Here is a 15,825-nt window from a genome sequence, read left to right as displayed (position 1 = left end):
ATTTCCAAATGCTTATTAACTTTGCAGAAGGGTTGACATCCTGGTCAGTTGGTGCATAGTTGGTGCATAGCAAGCGACAAAGGAAAAGAAGCGATGTTAGCATCATAAAAATTGGGCTATCAACTGTTGATAGCCCAGTCGTGGTGTGAACATCTCTTCTTGCCCTTTGTTGCTTGTTGCTTGTGACTGGCTTTTTCCTTCAGCTTATTAACTATACAATTGATGAAAATGTGTTAGTAAGATCATGATGGGAATGAAAGGATATATGCTTGGTATTGATAGAATTGAACAAGATATTAGTGCTATAATGTGGAATTCCTATTTTGAATTGTCACAAGAGAGCCTCATAATATTTTGCACATGATCATGAATGAGGATACAATGACTTGTATTTTTGCCTTCATGTAATCGGTAAAAAAAAATGTTGTGCTTACTGCTGCTCTAATAATGCTCAAGCTTCACATCAAGATTGCATTTTCTAGTCCAGATTGCTCAATATAACACTTGACACTGTTACTTGCCTGGATTTTTAAGAAAGAAGTGCAAAGTTGCCTTCGTCTGCCCCCTTCACAATTGGGCAAGCTAGCTTCTGCTAAGGCAACACTAGTATTGACTGGTGTTGCTTTGACTCCGCTGTTGACGGCAATATTTTTGTAATTGTTCAGTGAAGACTTGCCACGGCAACAGTTGTTTTCATACTAATTCGACTATATTTGTGGCAAACGTTTATTATGCCATTGTATTGCGCAAAGGAAAAGGTGGTGGCTGTCTTTGGGCTGGTCCAGACGGGCTCACTTGATACAACGAAGGCATACTTGAAGAGAAGTTTCACCGAGGACCTCTCTCCTCTTGGAGCATGCTGCTGTGGAAGAAGAGGTCCAGAGAAACTGGCAGCACAAATAATATGCAAAGAAGGGACAAGGGGAAGAATCGCCAAAGTTTAACAGGTGCTATTGAAGAAACCCCATGACGTCTTGTCAGTGCAGTGTTATTATCCAGAACACATCCAGCCACAGTGAGCAGTAGCTGGAGAGGAAGCAATATCACCCCTACAATCTAAGCATGCTTCAAGAGCTCCTCTCTGTCGATTGCAAGACCAGTGGTCTAGCCTTTTGTGTAGAGCTGGACAGAATGCACAATGATCTGGGGCATCTTGGCTTCATGCTTTTCAGTGACAAGGCTGTCTTCCTCTTAACCGGTAATTTCAATGACAAGTACACTAGTTATTGGCCAAAGACTAACCCGGACTTTTTCATAACCCGTCCGGTTAAGTCCAAAGGATTGGATGTTTGATGTGGAAGCTGGCAAGAAGGTGTTGTCTGGCCCTTCCTTCTTGATACAATCACGTCTGCTTTAGACTAAGAGATGCCAGAGAATGAATTTCTTCCCGAGCTCGGGGACAATCGCATGCGAAATTAACTGTGCATATTTCAGCATGACACTGCACAAGCTCATTGTGCCAAGAGCGTGTGTCGGTGGCTCGATGAAACCTTTCCCAACAAGTGGATGGGCCAAGGTTCACTCAAAATGCTTTGGTGTTTACGTTCACCCAACTTCAGTCTTTGTAACTCCTTTGCGTGGGGCTTTGTAAAAGAAAAAGTGCATAACAAAGCAATGATACAAAGTACAGAAGAACTTAAAGAGCACATTGGAGAAGCATTATGACTTGGATCATTGATAGTATGCTTGCATCCATGTTCAGGAGTTACGAAGAACAGCTCCAAATAGACATTGATGCAGAAGGAGGGTATTCCGAGTATTCAGAGCTATAGCCGAACTGCTTCCAAGCCCCTGCCATTGCCATAGTGGATCAACTGTGTGGGGTCTCACACATGCTCTTGGTACAAAGGAACGACAACACAGTTGCGTTAACAATCACAAAGGTACCTATTGCACCTTTCATACACTAATGCCTGCTAGCCGAATTAATATTCACAGAACATGCCGGTGGGTGTGCGACAAATTGAGGAAGTCCAACTCATTGCTACTGAATAGCAAGCGAGTGTGTTTGCCCCATGCTGGACAACCAGTGCATAATCGTTTGCGTGTGCGGTTGCACGAACGGTGGCGCATTTGAACGATCGTGTTCGTCCATTCCGGTGGCCAGCTCCTAAGCCTTTTCCAGGGACGGTCCCATGAAGTGGGTCGGCGCACACGCAAAATGATCGCACCACTCGCTGACCCCAAAGACCAAGAGGAAGAGCCTATACTTTTTCGCACCGGAGTAACTCCGCTCTCGAGTGGTGTTAGGAGCACAACACTCGTGCCATCTCTCATGCTAATCTGCAACCACACCACCCGCCGCTGGTGCTCAGTTACGCGGAGAAGCCGGATTACAGGAGGCACAAAAGCTATTTGGGGAAAATAACATCAGGGGGTCGCGTGAGAGTTGAGCTTCCCCCCCAACTGTAACGGTGCTTTTCAGGACCAACGACGAGATGCTCGGCACTGGTTGTTGATAACCATGACCCAAACCAGTACCCTCCATAGGAAATGAAATTGCACTACCAAAGTGTTCACACTATGGTCACGGTAACTTATTTGCGGGATGCTATAAAAAAAGTATTTCAGATGTTTCTTTATATGGGTGGAACAGTTAAAAAACTAACTACCATATCTAGGCCCCCGATAGGCTACATGGCTAAGCAAATATTAGCAAGTAAATCTTCAAATTTAATTTTGCTAATTAACAAAAATATACTAACCAGCTTTTAAAATTACTAACTTTAGGGCACATGTTCTAATTGTGAAATTGAAACCGAGGAGTTCAGTCATGTCTGCTTCGCAGAAATATTAAGGGGGGATGGATAGCGAACCTAAGTATTCAACTAAAACTGCTTCTAAATTTGCAGATTTTAAGCAATGTAGCTAAATATATTCAGACCATTTGAAAAATAAATGCCTTCTAATAGTGTGGTATATGTGATACAAAAGTATTGAATATTTTTGAAAATATTAAAGTATACTTTAATATATTTTTCTTAAGGGAACATTTTTGGAAGCATTTTATATGCTCTGGACTTCGTTTTGAACCAGAACAACAATTGTAGCTTTGACCATTGTGTATTAAAAAAAAAATGACATACCAAAGACTGAAGTTGTAAGCCATTTTATTAAGCAAAGCTGTTGACAAAAAACAAAAGTTCTAATGGCAACACATTTAATTTGGTTCAGTAGGTGTCACAAGCGTTCATTAATGATTCACAAAGAAATATATTTGGAAAGTAAAGCAGTTGCTGAGAAAATGTTCCTTTTGTCAGTAAAAGTGGTGTTTTGAGAAAACGTGTTGTAATTTTCGACATGTTGGCCTAAAACGCGCCTGTTACATAGCCTTCACGATTTTCTTACGATTGCCTTTTATTACGTTTTCTTTCGCTCGCCTTGATTTTCGTCCTTTTTTTTTTGCATTTGGCAGAGGCCTAAAAGTCTGCCTATCTTATTTTATCATGGTCCATCCTGCTCAGCACAACATCACAAAACTCCTGGTGTAGCCCCAAGGGTCCCAAAACTTTCTTTTGTCATTGTTGCTGTTACTGTAGTAATTATTTACTTAATAAACAGAAGCTTTTACTATGGATGCTCCAACAAATCTGATATTCATACAGCTAGCCACCAACTCAAGTGTTTGCGTGGGAATTATTCCAACTATTATGACACATTTGGGGCTGTATGCTGAACTACTGAAAACCTTAAAGGAACTGCAGACATTATATTTCTAAACAATTCTCCAAGTAAAGGCATCTATAAATTTTAAGTCAAGAATAACAAAGCAAATGCCAATGCATGTCACCCAAACTTGCAATAGAGACCACTGTGGAGTCACGGGAGAGAGGCGTGTTTGGCGCCATTTTTAAATACCTTCTGATGCACATCTGAGGGTGCCACTTGGTGCACACATTTGCCATGGATGCTACCATATTTCGGCGTTAAGATAAAAAAACAGCATTTTTTGTCAATTTTTCTATCGATCCCCACTAAGGTTGGACATGGGTCTTAGAAACAAAACAAAACAAAACAAAAAAAATATGTGAAAAAATAATAATTCTTTAAAATGGTATTTTGGGACGTGTAATCACACTGGTGATATCCCTGCTGACGTCTGACCATCTAGCAGTTCAAATTTTTCAATATTTTTTGTTGTAATATTCAATTAAAAATTAGCCTTGTTTATTTTTTGCATTTTCACAAAACACAAATTTTGCGCTCTGTGTTAACTTTTGAAATGATTTATTAGCTATCAGGGGCATCTAGAATCATAATTTTTATTACAGCGTGCGAGTAAATGCATAATGTACACACACACAAGGGTAGGAGCAGATTTTCAAATATTCGTTCTACATAATTTTGTTCTTCTTGGCTGTACATTGAATAATGAGCTAGCCACATTTTGAACACAACACTTTGAACACAACAATTTGAAGTGCTGTGTAATTGTGAGTACTTGTTATACCAAAAAAGTATTAACCTTATGCTTCCTAGTATTGAGCTATGTGACTAAAGCAATATTTTGTTGACTAGTCCTTGCTTCATTGTTCCTGGAAACGATAGTAATTTTTTTCTAATTAACTTTAGAACTAATTCCCCTATTATAAACATTTCATATTTGAAATCAGCGCAAAACACTGAGCAATATTGTGCAGTTTCATTAAATTTTGTAAACGAGCTCTAAAGAAGGCTTTAAACTGAAACACTTTTCTGATTAACCATAGAATGGCTTCACTATTAAAAGATGTAGTCTTATGAATCTCTTGGCAAAAAAATTTAAGTGGAGTTATCACACCGATACCCGGCTTTATCTCTCCTTTCGTCTCCACTAGCGCGTTGGAAGCTGTACACTGGAAAAGCCAAGGGGGCAAAGCCCCAGGCAAAAGTTGAGTGTCAAGGCAGCAGAAGTGCTCGTCACGGCACCCCGTGGCGGCTGTGGTAGACTGCACTACGGAGCACACTGCTGCCATCTTCGAAGGCCACTCACACCAGACACAGCTACGCACAGCGCAGAGATGAAATGATTTTCCTGTCTTCGCTGACATATACTGTTGACTTCCATTAATTAGACACTGACAGGACTGACAAAATTAATTGAATTATCCGAAGGGCCGAATTAAACCAGATGCAGAAAGAAGTTCAAAACACCCCACCGATTCTTTGGCAGTACTTGGCAGATTCTAGCACACCCCGAATTAAACGCGCACCCACTTTCTGCGTGTCCAAAGTAGAAAAATAACGTAAAGATAACATAAAGCACCTAAACGAAGTAGAAATCTCATGTGCACGCAACCTTTTAGCACGAAAAATGAGCACTAGTCTAAAGTATAAACCCTATGCAAGCAATCTTGCATGCGACACCGACAAGCGACGTGATGGAGATGGCTGTCGCATTCGCTCATCGCCTACAAGTCGTACCCCATGCGAGCGATACGCGAGTGATGACTTCGAGCGACATCTCCCCAGTGTTGCCGGTATGAGGGCAGCAATATAGGCGCCAAAACTAGCGTGACGTGTGCTTTATTAACTTAAGTTGATGTGTTTTACTGTAAAAAAGCAGCATAAAATATTTCTGAAAGTCTTGCTGTAGGTTCTTATTCTTGAACATGTAAAAATTCAATTGTTTGCTCGTTCCGTGCGACAATCGGAAGTACTTGAGTTATGTACATCCAGTTCCGGCTTCGCGCTATTGGCTAGTCGCTCATAGCACTTCTGGGCGACAAATTCTAGATGTGCAGAACCGAGTGATCGCGCGACAAGACCGAGCAATCTGCTCACACGACGGCCCGATTCCTCGCTTGAAGCCGTCGCTTGAAGCCGTCGCTTGAAGCCGTCGCTTGAAGCCGTCGCTTGAAGCCGTCGCTTGAAGCCGTCGCTTGAAGCCGTCGCTCGAAGCCGTCGCTCGATGCCGTCGCTCGAAGCCGTCGCTCGTCGCTGTCGCGCACAAAATCACACTCATGGGGTTTAGCCTTAATGTGTTGCACAGTGGCGGTCGGTTTTCTAAAGTCAGTTTCGCTGCAATACAGTCATGTTATGCAGCAAAGTATATGAATGCCGTGAATGCGGTTTACAGCTAAATTCTCTTGGAAAAAGAAAGGTGCTCATTAAAATGGAGTAAATGTTGTAGTCGGACATTGTGAGCTACCTTTATTACTTAAATATTTGTAGGGCATGCCGGAAATAAACTTTTTGCGGCCGCAGGTGATGTGTTCGATGCATTCATTGTCCCACGAGATCTGCTTAGACAGACGCTACTAGTAAAGGAGTCTCTATTAGCAATTGTGTAGTACTGAGAATTCTCTCATGATCACGAAGTCAGCCAATAGCGTTAGTGAGCCAGCTGCTTTTGGTGACGCTGCTTGACAATATTGAAGCGAGAGTAAGCAATTTGTCACTGTGTTTGAAAGTAAATTGTAAATTCCATGATGCATGCATACAGTAATATATTTGGCTCACATGTTCACAACAAGCTTCTACAACAGATGTGCAACATTTTCGTACTATGTTCAAAAAGTGTCTCAGGCCCCTTTAAGACTAGCACCACTTTTCAGATATGCAGCCTTAAAATGTGCTATGAAATACATTGACATTTCTGTTAAGTTTCCCAAAAGCGTGCCTGTAACAGCTCAGGGTAATTATAATTGGAGCGCCAAGGCACTTGTGAGCAGATTTTGTGGACTGATATCTCAAAAGTGATGCTTAAGATTTCTGCTTAGCTGTTCACTACCCCTTGGCTTCAATTTCACAATTACGTGTGCCCAAGAGTTATTTGTTTAAGAGTGAATTAGCATACTTTAGTTAATTAGCAATATTAAGTGCTATAGTTATTCTTGTTGCTAATGTGCGCATAGCCACGTAGCCTAGCCACAAGAACTAAAAAATTACGAATTAACGAATTAAAAAAAGTGTTATGCTTAAAAAGAAGCACCTCGTATAATATGTCATAGACCGCTACCTATTGCCAAAAAAAAAGATTACTACAGTTTCACTATGAGGGCGAAGCAATGAATACCATGGCATCATGTTAGAATATTACACGAAGTGTAAGACTAGTAGTTGTAGTGGCGGTGTGAAGTTAAGCAAACATAAGCTGACTAAGTAAAAATGGGCTGTTGTTCTAGGGGTCCTGCCATCGGACAATTGATGCTGCCATCTGACAGCGATGCTGCCATTGGACAATTTCGTTTATGTTTATTAATTAAAGCCAGTGTCTTTCTTGGCGAGTTTACCACGACTTTTCTGTATCGGATATGTTTCAAACCTCTTTCCTGGGCCAATCATGGAGGTAGTGCGCAGCCATGCCAATAAAATACTAAATCATTTTCAAGTTTGAGCTCTGTTATTGTTTCACACTTTCAATATTTAAGTCTGAGAAGATTTGAGATAAAAGGCATGCGCTGTCACTGTTTTGTTTTGCGACATTTGTTTGTGGGCTGCGATTTAAATTCTGAGGAATGATTTTGTCAAGAATGTAAGACCTGGCCTAAGCAACTTTAGTGATAGAATGGTGTGGCAGTATAACCCATGTATATTGCAAGTCATGTAGCATGGCATGACACATAGCATACATGTACCTAAACATATCCAGAACCTCACGGCGACGATGACGGCAGAAATTTGCTTGGAGTACCCATATAATTTCTATCTTAATAAAAAAAAAGTCAGTCAAATGCAACATGTTTTTATTTTGCCATAACACAATGACATAAAAGCCATTGCTGGAAATATTGAAGGAAAAAGTTTATTGGTAACGAAAATGAGTTTTGTTTGCTTTGCAACAAATAAAGTGAAGTCATAAGAGCATAAGAAAAAAAAAATTAGTAGACAAAACGGCATATCAACTGGATTGCCTGCGCTGCAACCCTCATGGCACCACTGAATTGTTTTGTTGTCAACGAGCAGAATTGCTTGTTTATGCTTGCGCCACCGTGGCAGCAGCTAGCTTCCCCAATGGTGAAGGGCGTAGATGAAGGCAACGTTGCATTTCTTTTTTCACAAAAGGGCCTGAACCACTTGTCCCGCTTAGTGAATAAAACACATTCCACAGATAAAAGACGGAGCTGTGAACACCTCAGTGAAATTATGTAGTTTTGCACAGCGTGCGGAGTTGACCGTTCTCCTGACATCCTCTTTTCAAACAGAGGTGTACGCCTCACCGGCTTCGAGGCTGCCGCCGGCTGTCATGTGTCGTCGTAGGACAGATTTCTATAGCGAGCTGTCATTGGCCAATAGGTCACACTAAACAAGCAGTATGTTTGGATCGGGACATTTCTTTCTATTGTTACTGCGTGTATTAATTGATAGGTTAACTAAACAAGCTGAAGTAAACGAAAATCTGTCTTGAATTTCGATAAGAATTACGCACTTTCAGAAGAAGCCGACTATCATCTACCCACGCTTGGCTGCATCCCCTCACGTAAGAATGAAACTTTAGTCCCATTGCTTATCGTTGTCCTAGCCGTCAGGTCTCGTTAATTTTGATTAGCTTTGAACACTCCACTAGCCTTGAACTACGTGAAACTCAGACCATACATACGCTTGCAAGTGCGCTCTCACTCCTGGCCACTACTGGCTAGACGCTTTGGCAGGTATCGCTTTTGTTGAGCTAGTGTTAGTGTTTCCAAATGTGCAATCTGGATGTGGCTACTATCCATTGGCCAAGCTTGTACAGTACAAAGCTGCGTCCACGCCACACAGCATCGCCAAACTGGAGCACATGAGCACAAGTGCACACTCCAGCCCTGCTGTGCACATTGCAAACATAGCACTATGTGCTCTACAGTTGTGCATAGTAGAGTAGCATATATACCGCTGCTGCCGCAGGGTGCCACGATGAGCAATGCCCTATGCCATAAATGCCATGTCTTTCATTACATAACCTGTGGTGATTTCCAAAATTTATCTTAATATAAGTTGTACAATTGTGTGACTTTTATCCATGCATGTAAAATTTTTTTATCAACTTCTGAAACACTGCACAACAGCTCTGAGCACTTGCAGAGGTGAATGTCATTGCATAGGCAGCACACTTTGTAGTGATGGCAGTGACAGCTGCCTGCATTGCCTCCAAGATCGTATGACACAAAATTTTAATTCCGCGTGTATTAAAATAGTATGGCGAAAAAGTGCGGTGTCATTGCTACCCATTTTCTGGACACAGGGCCAAACTTGGACATGCTTTTAATTGCCACATGCATATATGTATGTTGGTCATAGTGCTCCAGTGTCACTGCATGCTGCAACATACACCATGTAAAGCTGCATAAAAGCTCTGCATTGAAGGTTAGTCTATCTACCGTTTTGGATGCACTAGAAGAAGGTAACCAGGCTGCAGCACTTCAATGCCATGAAAAAATGATTTGTGATTGCACGTAAGGGCCAATTCGGGAATGAATTCTTATTTACACATGAACAGAGTTAGGCAAGATGCCATAAAGTTTAAACCAATGGCAATTTTCATAATTTATTTATTTGCTTCCAAAGATTTGTATCCATGTTTCGTACAACAAGTTTTGTGGGTTCAGCACTATTTGAACATGTGCTTCTCAAAAAACGCAGGTTGAATAATGCCTGTTCATTCTAGTTCCCGCGCATTGGACGAATCAGAACGATGAGCATGGTGATCACCTGCCGTGGTTGCTTAGTGGCTATGGTGTCGTGCTGCTAAGCACGAGGTCGCGGGATCGAATCCCAGCCACGGTGGCCGCATTTCGATGGGGGCGAAATGCGAAAACACCCGTGTACTTAGATTTAGGTGCATGTTAAAGAACCCCAGGTGGTCGAAATTTCCGGAGTCCCCCACTACGGCGTGCCTCATAATCAGAAAGTGGTTTTGGCACGTAAAACCCCATAATTCAATTTTTTTTTAGCATGGTGATACTTATCACATGGCCAGAGCTATGGGGCACCTTTGGCTTGGCTGAAATTCATTAAGTACACACAAAGCACACAAAGTGCTTGGCACATGGTTCTTTCCTTGAGTGAAGCCTCTCCAGAGTGCATACAAGAAGCAAGCATTAGAGATGTCATTTGTCTTCTATGAATGATGCCAGCTCACAGACTGTTTCACTTTAAGTGCATTCACATGCGGGTATCCATGTGTGTGTCTCGACTGGCTGCAACGTCTAATCTTGTCACATTGTTTCAAGTTCACTTCATGGCGTGGAGCCGAGGTGTTACTTAGGATGGGCACCATGCACTATAGAGGACTATATTGATAGAAGCTGAAGAAAGGGAGTTTCAGCCAGAATTTATTTATTCTTGGCTTTTTTGAAGAGTCAGAGATACAAACATGGCTCTAGTAAGATTTCTGTGAAAATGAAATGAAATGCAATTGCGCTGAATGTTAGGATGGTTAATGAAAATATCACTACGTATCAGCCAACCGCGTATATTGTGGACTCATGGATTACAGCAGTTCATGCCAATGCAGTGCCAATGAAGTTGTTAACTATCTATTTCCTCTTTGAGCTTTATGAATAAAAAAAAAAATGGAGCGCTGGTCCCTGGTCACACTGTTGCATTAGCAGCCTGTATGATCAGGGTTACAACATGCATCCAAAACTTTAAGGGAAGTTTAGAGTCCAAGCTTATTATGGGGGGGGGGAGGGGGGGGGCTGCCTTGCTGAGCATACTCACTGTGCTCTACATCTTGTGAACTTGGTGCACAGGAAATCGTGAAAGCCATTTTCTACGCATGTGATCAGCACAAGGCAATCATGACATTCTACAAATTGGTCTTAAAAGGTATGGCCACACTAGCAGAAAAATGTGCACTGAAAAGCCACTCCTGAAAAATGAACCAAGTCTGGCATGGCCACACTGGCTGGCATTTCTGCTGTCATCGTACTCGTGTGATAGTGTCGCTCTCTACTAAAATCACTTCATCTGGTATCCGAAATTATTCCTGCCAGAGCCGAGAGAAGGTGGTAGTTCCTCGTACCACTAGTTCCACATGAATGCATTGGCCATTTGTGATTGATCCACTCGATCGGCGGGGAGGCCGGCCACAGAAACTGGTTCTGGATTCCATCATTTGTTCAGCGCTAGAATGCAACACTTGTGTTGCTGGTGGTAGCGCGCTGCATGTTTTTTCACTTGTGTGGTTATGCCTTGAGGCTAGCTACTGAGTGGCAAATAAATGATTTCTTTTGAAACATTGTTGCTTATGAGGAGCACCACATTTTTCATTGACAGCAGTAATTAGCTTGAAAGTGGGCTTGCTGTGTCTGTCTGTCTGTCCTTTTCTTCACGCTGCCATCATCATGCCGCCTCTATTGTTGTCATTAATGGTGTTGTCAGCAGACCATTACCCACTGCGCTGTGGCTGTGGGTTTGCGCTGCTAAGCACGAGGTCACAGGGTCACACCCTGGCCACGGCGGCCAGATTTCAATGGGGACGAAATGCGAAAATGCCCATGTCCTGTGCATTGGGGGGAACATTAAACATGAAAGAGTAAAGGTCAAAATTAATCCGGAGTCCCCCACTACGACGTGCCATATAATGAAATTGTGGTTTTGGCATGTAAAACCCCAGAATTCAATTCAGCAGACTATTCCATCACCTCATGATTTTCTCAACCACAACGTCTCCAACAGCATGAGGTGAATAAAATAGAACTATACCTAATACTGCCACTGCAGATTGAACTTCTGCCCCTGCAGTTGGAAGCCAGACGCATTAGCCACTGAGCTATCACACAACTTTCACACTTGGAAGCTTGTGTTGGGTTTCGTGTGCATTGCTGGGTCGGAGTGTGGAGCCATCATTACAGGTGTGTCAGAGGCAACAGCAGGCAGTGCACTCCTGCACCATGGCTTGTGCATGATTCAGCAGTCATTTTCAGTGTTCATTTTAAAAAGATGACTTTTCACTGTCTTGGATGCCAGTAAAAAAAAAATTGCCTTACTGCCATTGTCTTGCTGCCACCAGCATCATCATCATCATCATAATCATCACCACCACCGCCACCATCATCATCACCATCATGATCATCGTACCACCACTGCCATCCTTTAATACAGTTCGAAGAATTTCTGCAGGACTTCGGGAGTTCTGCACAAAGTTAGGGGCAACTAAGGTAGTTCGGTGAGTAACTGCTGTTGGGCTAAACGAATTCAGAGATGGAGGGAGCGCTTGCTAAGTCTGCCATTTTTTTGTCTGTGCTATTACTTCCTTTAAATTCTTTTTATTGACCATTAAAACACGGTAGTTGGTTTACAGTCAGTATTTTGTTTTCTGACTAGCCACAATGGGAGCTCTATTAATGACAGTTTCTTCCAGCAGCTGTGCTGTAGCATCCTGTCATTAATACAGCTTTAGCAAAGTACAGTGGGCTCTCATTAAACAGAACCTCAAGGAAGCAGGGAAATAAGTTCCTTTCATTGGGAGTTTCATTTACCGAGAGATTGAGCTCAAGGATACACAAGGTGCTTTTTTGAAAGGCGCAGATACTTTAATGTCAACAGCAGATAATAGGTGTGGCAAATCTGATTAGAAAGCTTCTTCCAACAAATATTCTTCTACACAGCCGTGGACTAGAGCTATCAGCTCAAAACGTTTTAAAAAATTACGAAAAGTAAAGAAATTAAACTAGTCTAAAAAATTGCCATTTTAGTGAAGGAACCACTCTTGAAGTAACTGACTTCCGTCTCCAGTGTGAGCCCATTATGCAAGCGATTTTGGGCTGCCATTGGCAACGCTAAGCAAACTCGCAGCTCACTGACATTGTCACCACCAAGAATCCAGAGCAAGCCACGATTACACTAGAGCCACACTAACCACTGCACCAACAAAAACCAGCAGAAGCAGCCTTGGCAATAACATAGAACTAACTGGAAAGAAAACCCGAAAAAGAAAGGCGCTGACAGCAATGCTCATAGCGATGCTGCTGAGATTGGCAACTCAGTTTTATTTTTGGTAATAATTTTAGCTTCATTTATCTGGCATTTGAAAAATTTGATTCCGGTAAATAAGCTCTTTTTTGCATTCCCTTAATGCAAAACCAACCATTGTAAGGCTTTTGTTTTGCTTAAGTAACAATTTTGTTTAAGCAATTCTCGTTTACCGAGATTCTACTTTATACCACTTGCACGGTGCTGATACAATTCTAAGCTGGGTTCTGAAGAGCCCAAGGGTTATGTGGACAATGTATTTGCTACCTGTGGGCAGCTAAGTAGGTGCTCGCATCTTTTTCTCCTTTTTCACACCACTGAAGTTCCACTAATCTCTCACTTGCCCTGCTCTTAATTCTTAGTATTGTGCAGATTCCTCCTTGGTTTTTTTTATTTATTTATTTGTGTGTGTGTGCGTGTGGGTGTACCAAAGCTTCTTGTGTGGCCATCTGAGTGTTTAAGATAAAACCAGCCAAAAAAAGACGCACACAGGAAGCATACAAGAAGACAGGAAAGAGGCTAGTCTTCTTGTATGTTTCCTGTGTGCATCTTCTTTTTTGGGGGGGGCTGTTTTTTTCTGAAATACAATGTACCAACTAGCCCAACGTGTTTTACTAGAATACCACCTGAGTGATTGAATGTAATTGTTTGCAGAAGGTCCATGCACTAATAATTTCACTGCATGTACTATAGAAGGGAGGTGCAAAAATGTTTTGGTTCCCTGAACCATTTTAGGGAATCCATGCTCTTCTAATTATTGCAGTACTTTTGTTTGGGTACACTTGAGCTCAATTGGCCTTTGGTTGGTTGTGTCACTGCAAGTGATGTGGTACTTTCCGTTTTGCAGTCAAGGAATCAGCTGAATATCAGCCATCTCTTGGTACCGAAGCAGTCTGGAAATGCAGATTCTTGCTTCACGGAAAGTGAAGAAGAAGTGCTTGAATACCAAGACCAGCTGGGCCTTGACACGGTCGGATGGGTGCACGTATGTTCCATTTAAAAAAGAAATTGTGTTAACTTATCGCGTCAAGTTTCTCCTAATTTAGGCTGCTGTTATTCTTTTGTTTTGTAGTGACATTTTTAGGGATATATGCTATTTTGGGAAGAAGGCTGATCTTAGTGGCAAAATTAAATGAAACTGCTGAGGTGGAAGTGGCAAGGCACGAGAGAGCTCTAGTTGTTTGGAGATTAGACATAGCTGATAAGTGAACTGATTAATGACAGATTCTTGCTATACGAGACATTTCTTTGCAGTGAAACAAATGTAAGCTTTTCTTGTTTCTCACATATTGTTTGGCTAAGGAATGCTATGTGCATTAGGACTCTGGGAATCTTCCCCCTCTTTTCACGATTGAAGTGCAGCCTCCTTAGTGTTTTACTAAGCACCATTATGTTCTTGAAACAGACATAAGGAAAACTGCTAAAAAGAGGCAGCATTTGGTGCATGGCTTGGGGCTTCTACGAGTCGCACAGACTTGTACTCGCCAAAGACTGACTCGGCCAGGTTCACTTAGAATCGCCATAACCAGACCCAGCCTGGCTCATTCAGACCCACTCACGAGAAATCAGACTCGGTCAGGTTCACTCCGTGTCAGACTGGCCAAAATCAGAATCCATCAAACTCGCTTGGACTTGTACTTATGAAAATCAGTCTTTGGCGGGCTCACTCAAACTCATGGTATCACAGCCTCATAATGACTACTTTGGGCTCACTCAGCTTCAGGGAATCGCCTACTCACTGAAAAAGACAGATTCAGGGGATCAGACTCTGAACAACTCGTAAAACCACAGACTTGCTCGTACTTACAAACTCGGAGCCATATGACTCAAATTTGCAAGCTCGCATATCACCTGTTAGTGAGGTGAAAGATGTGAATGTGGTAAAGATTTGGGATTTGGCTGCTACTAGGCCACTGCATTCATGTGGGAGAGGGAGGTGTGAGGGGGAAGGATAACGCTGGCGATCCTTGTTATGATGAGCGAGTGTGTGTGTATATTGAGCCTCTCGAGTACACCTGAGGGGCTCGATATACATAGTGCACTTTGTCTTGATTAGACAGCTCTTACAACAACAGTGTTGTCATTTTAGCAATCTTGTCGCTATATTTGGCGACTTGTCTGTTTAGCGACAAATATTTCTATTTAGCAATCGGCAACTTTTTTTTTAGTAACATCGCAGAACAATGCATGACGTTTTAGTGACTTGAAGATAGGAAAGTTGCTTTGAAAATGGCCTCCTAGAATGCACTTTATTATTGAAAAGCTACATGTAAGCTGCCTAAATTGGCTGTGTGGCATGTACGCTCTGTGACCATGATGAGAAAATCGTTGCCTTCACCGGATCCACAGTGCGCTCCCAAAATTATTTTCTTTTTTAAAATCTTTACGAAACCAATTTGAATGGGTCTTAAAGGGCCTTTAAAGTAGCTCTGATATTTCTTAAACATTTCAAGTAAACACGCACATCAAGTTTAGAATGCTGTCACGATCAACAATGCCAAACGCAGTAGTGCTACGTACCGCGGGCATGCCACAAAATCAAGAAAACAATCCCATGCTCCTGTGCGGGCCTTTCCTGTATCTTCAGCGCTCGTCGCGACTTCACCAGGGGCAGATGCTGTCGATTGGTCGAACAAGAACCTACGACTTTCGGTTAGTTTGCTAGCAGGTACGCGTGCTCTCAGCTCTTCCTCATTGTGTTCGTTATTTGCGTGCACTTGCGAATTCATAACTACGGCCCGCAACTCAAGTACCAAATGGCTCGCGTTCGAACACAGTTGTGCTTAGCGGTCTGATTAGCTGCACGAACAGAATCCGACAGTGTTTTGCGATGGCTGGAAGGCATCCGTGTGCAGTGCTTGGCTGATAGAGTGCCGACTGGAAAAACAAAATGACGTGACACCGGCTGCCTCATGATGGCGCCCTGTGCAATGCCTGGCTTGAGTG

The 15,825-nt window shown here is 42.3% G+C and overlaps 1 protein-coding gene and 1 long non-coding RNA gene across 2 annotated transcripts in view; both read left to right on the top strand.

Annotated features, from left to right (window-relative positions):
* The window catches only part of LOC135899346 (STAM-binding protein), an 85,743-nt gene that overhangs the window by 32,741 nt on the left and 37,177 nt on the right, over positions 1-15,825 (top strand). The window contains exon 7 of the mRNA XM_065428590.1: positions 13,727-13,864. Coding sequence (XP_065284662.1) covers positions 13,727-13,864 — 138 coding nt within the window. The remainder of the gene's footprint in view (positions 1-13,726; positions 13,865-15,825) is intronic.
* On the top strand, positions 16-3,575 carry LOC135899347 (uncharacterized). Its single transcript, XR_010563591.1, has 2 exons — positions 16-947; positions 3,416-3,575. It is a non-coding gene; the product is annotated as an uncharacterized lncRNA (long non-coding RNA).

The sequence above is a fragment of the Dermacentor albipictus genome, chromosome 1, assembly GCF_038994185.2.
Source record: "Dermacentor albipictus isolate Rhodes 1998 colony chromosome 1, USDA_Dalb.pri_finalv2, whole genome shotgun sequence".
NCBI classification, from domain to species: domain Eukaryota; kingdom Metazoa; phylum Arthropoda; class Arachnida; order Ixodida; family Ixodidae; genus Dermacentor; species Dermacentor albipictus.
This window is presented reverse-complemented; position numbering and strand designations above follow the sequence as displayed.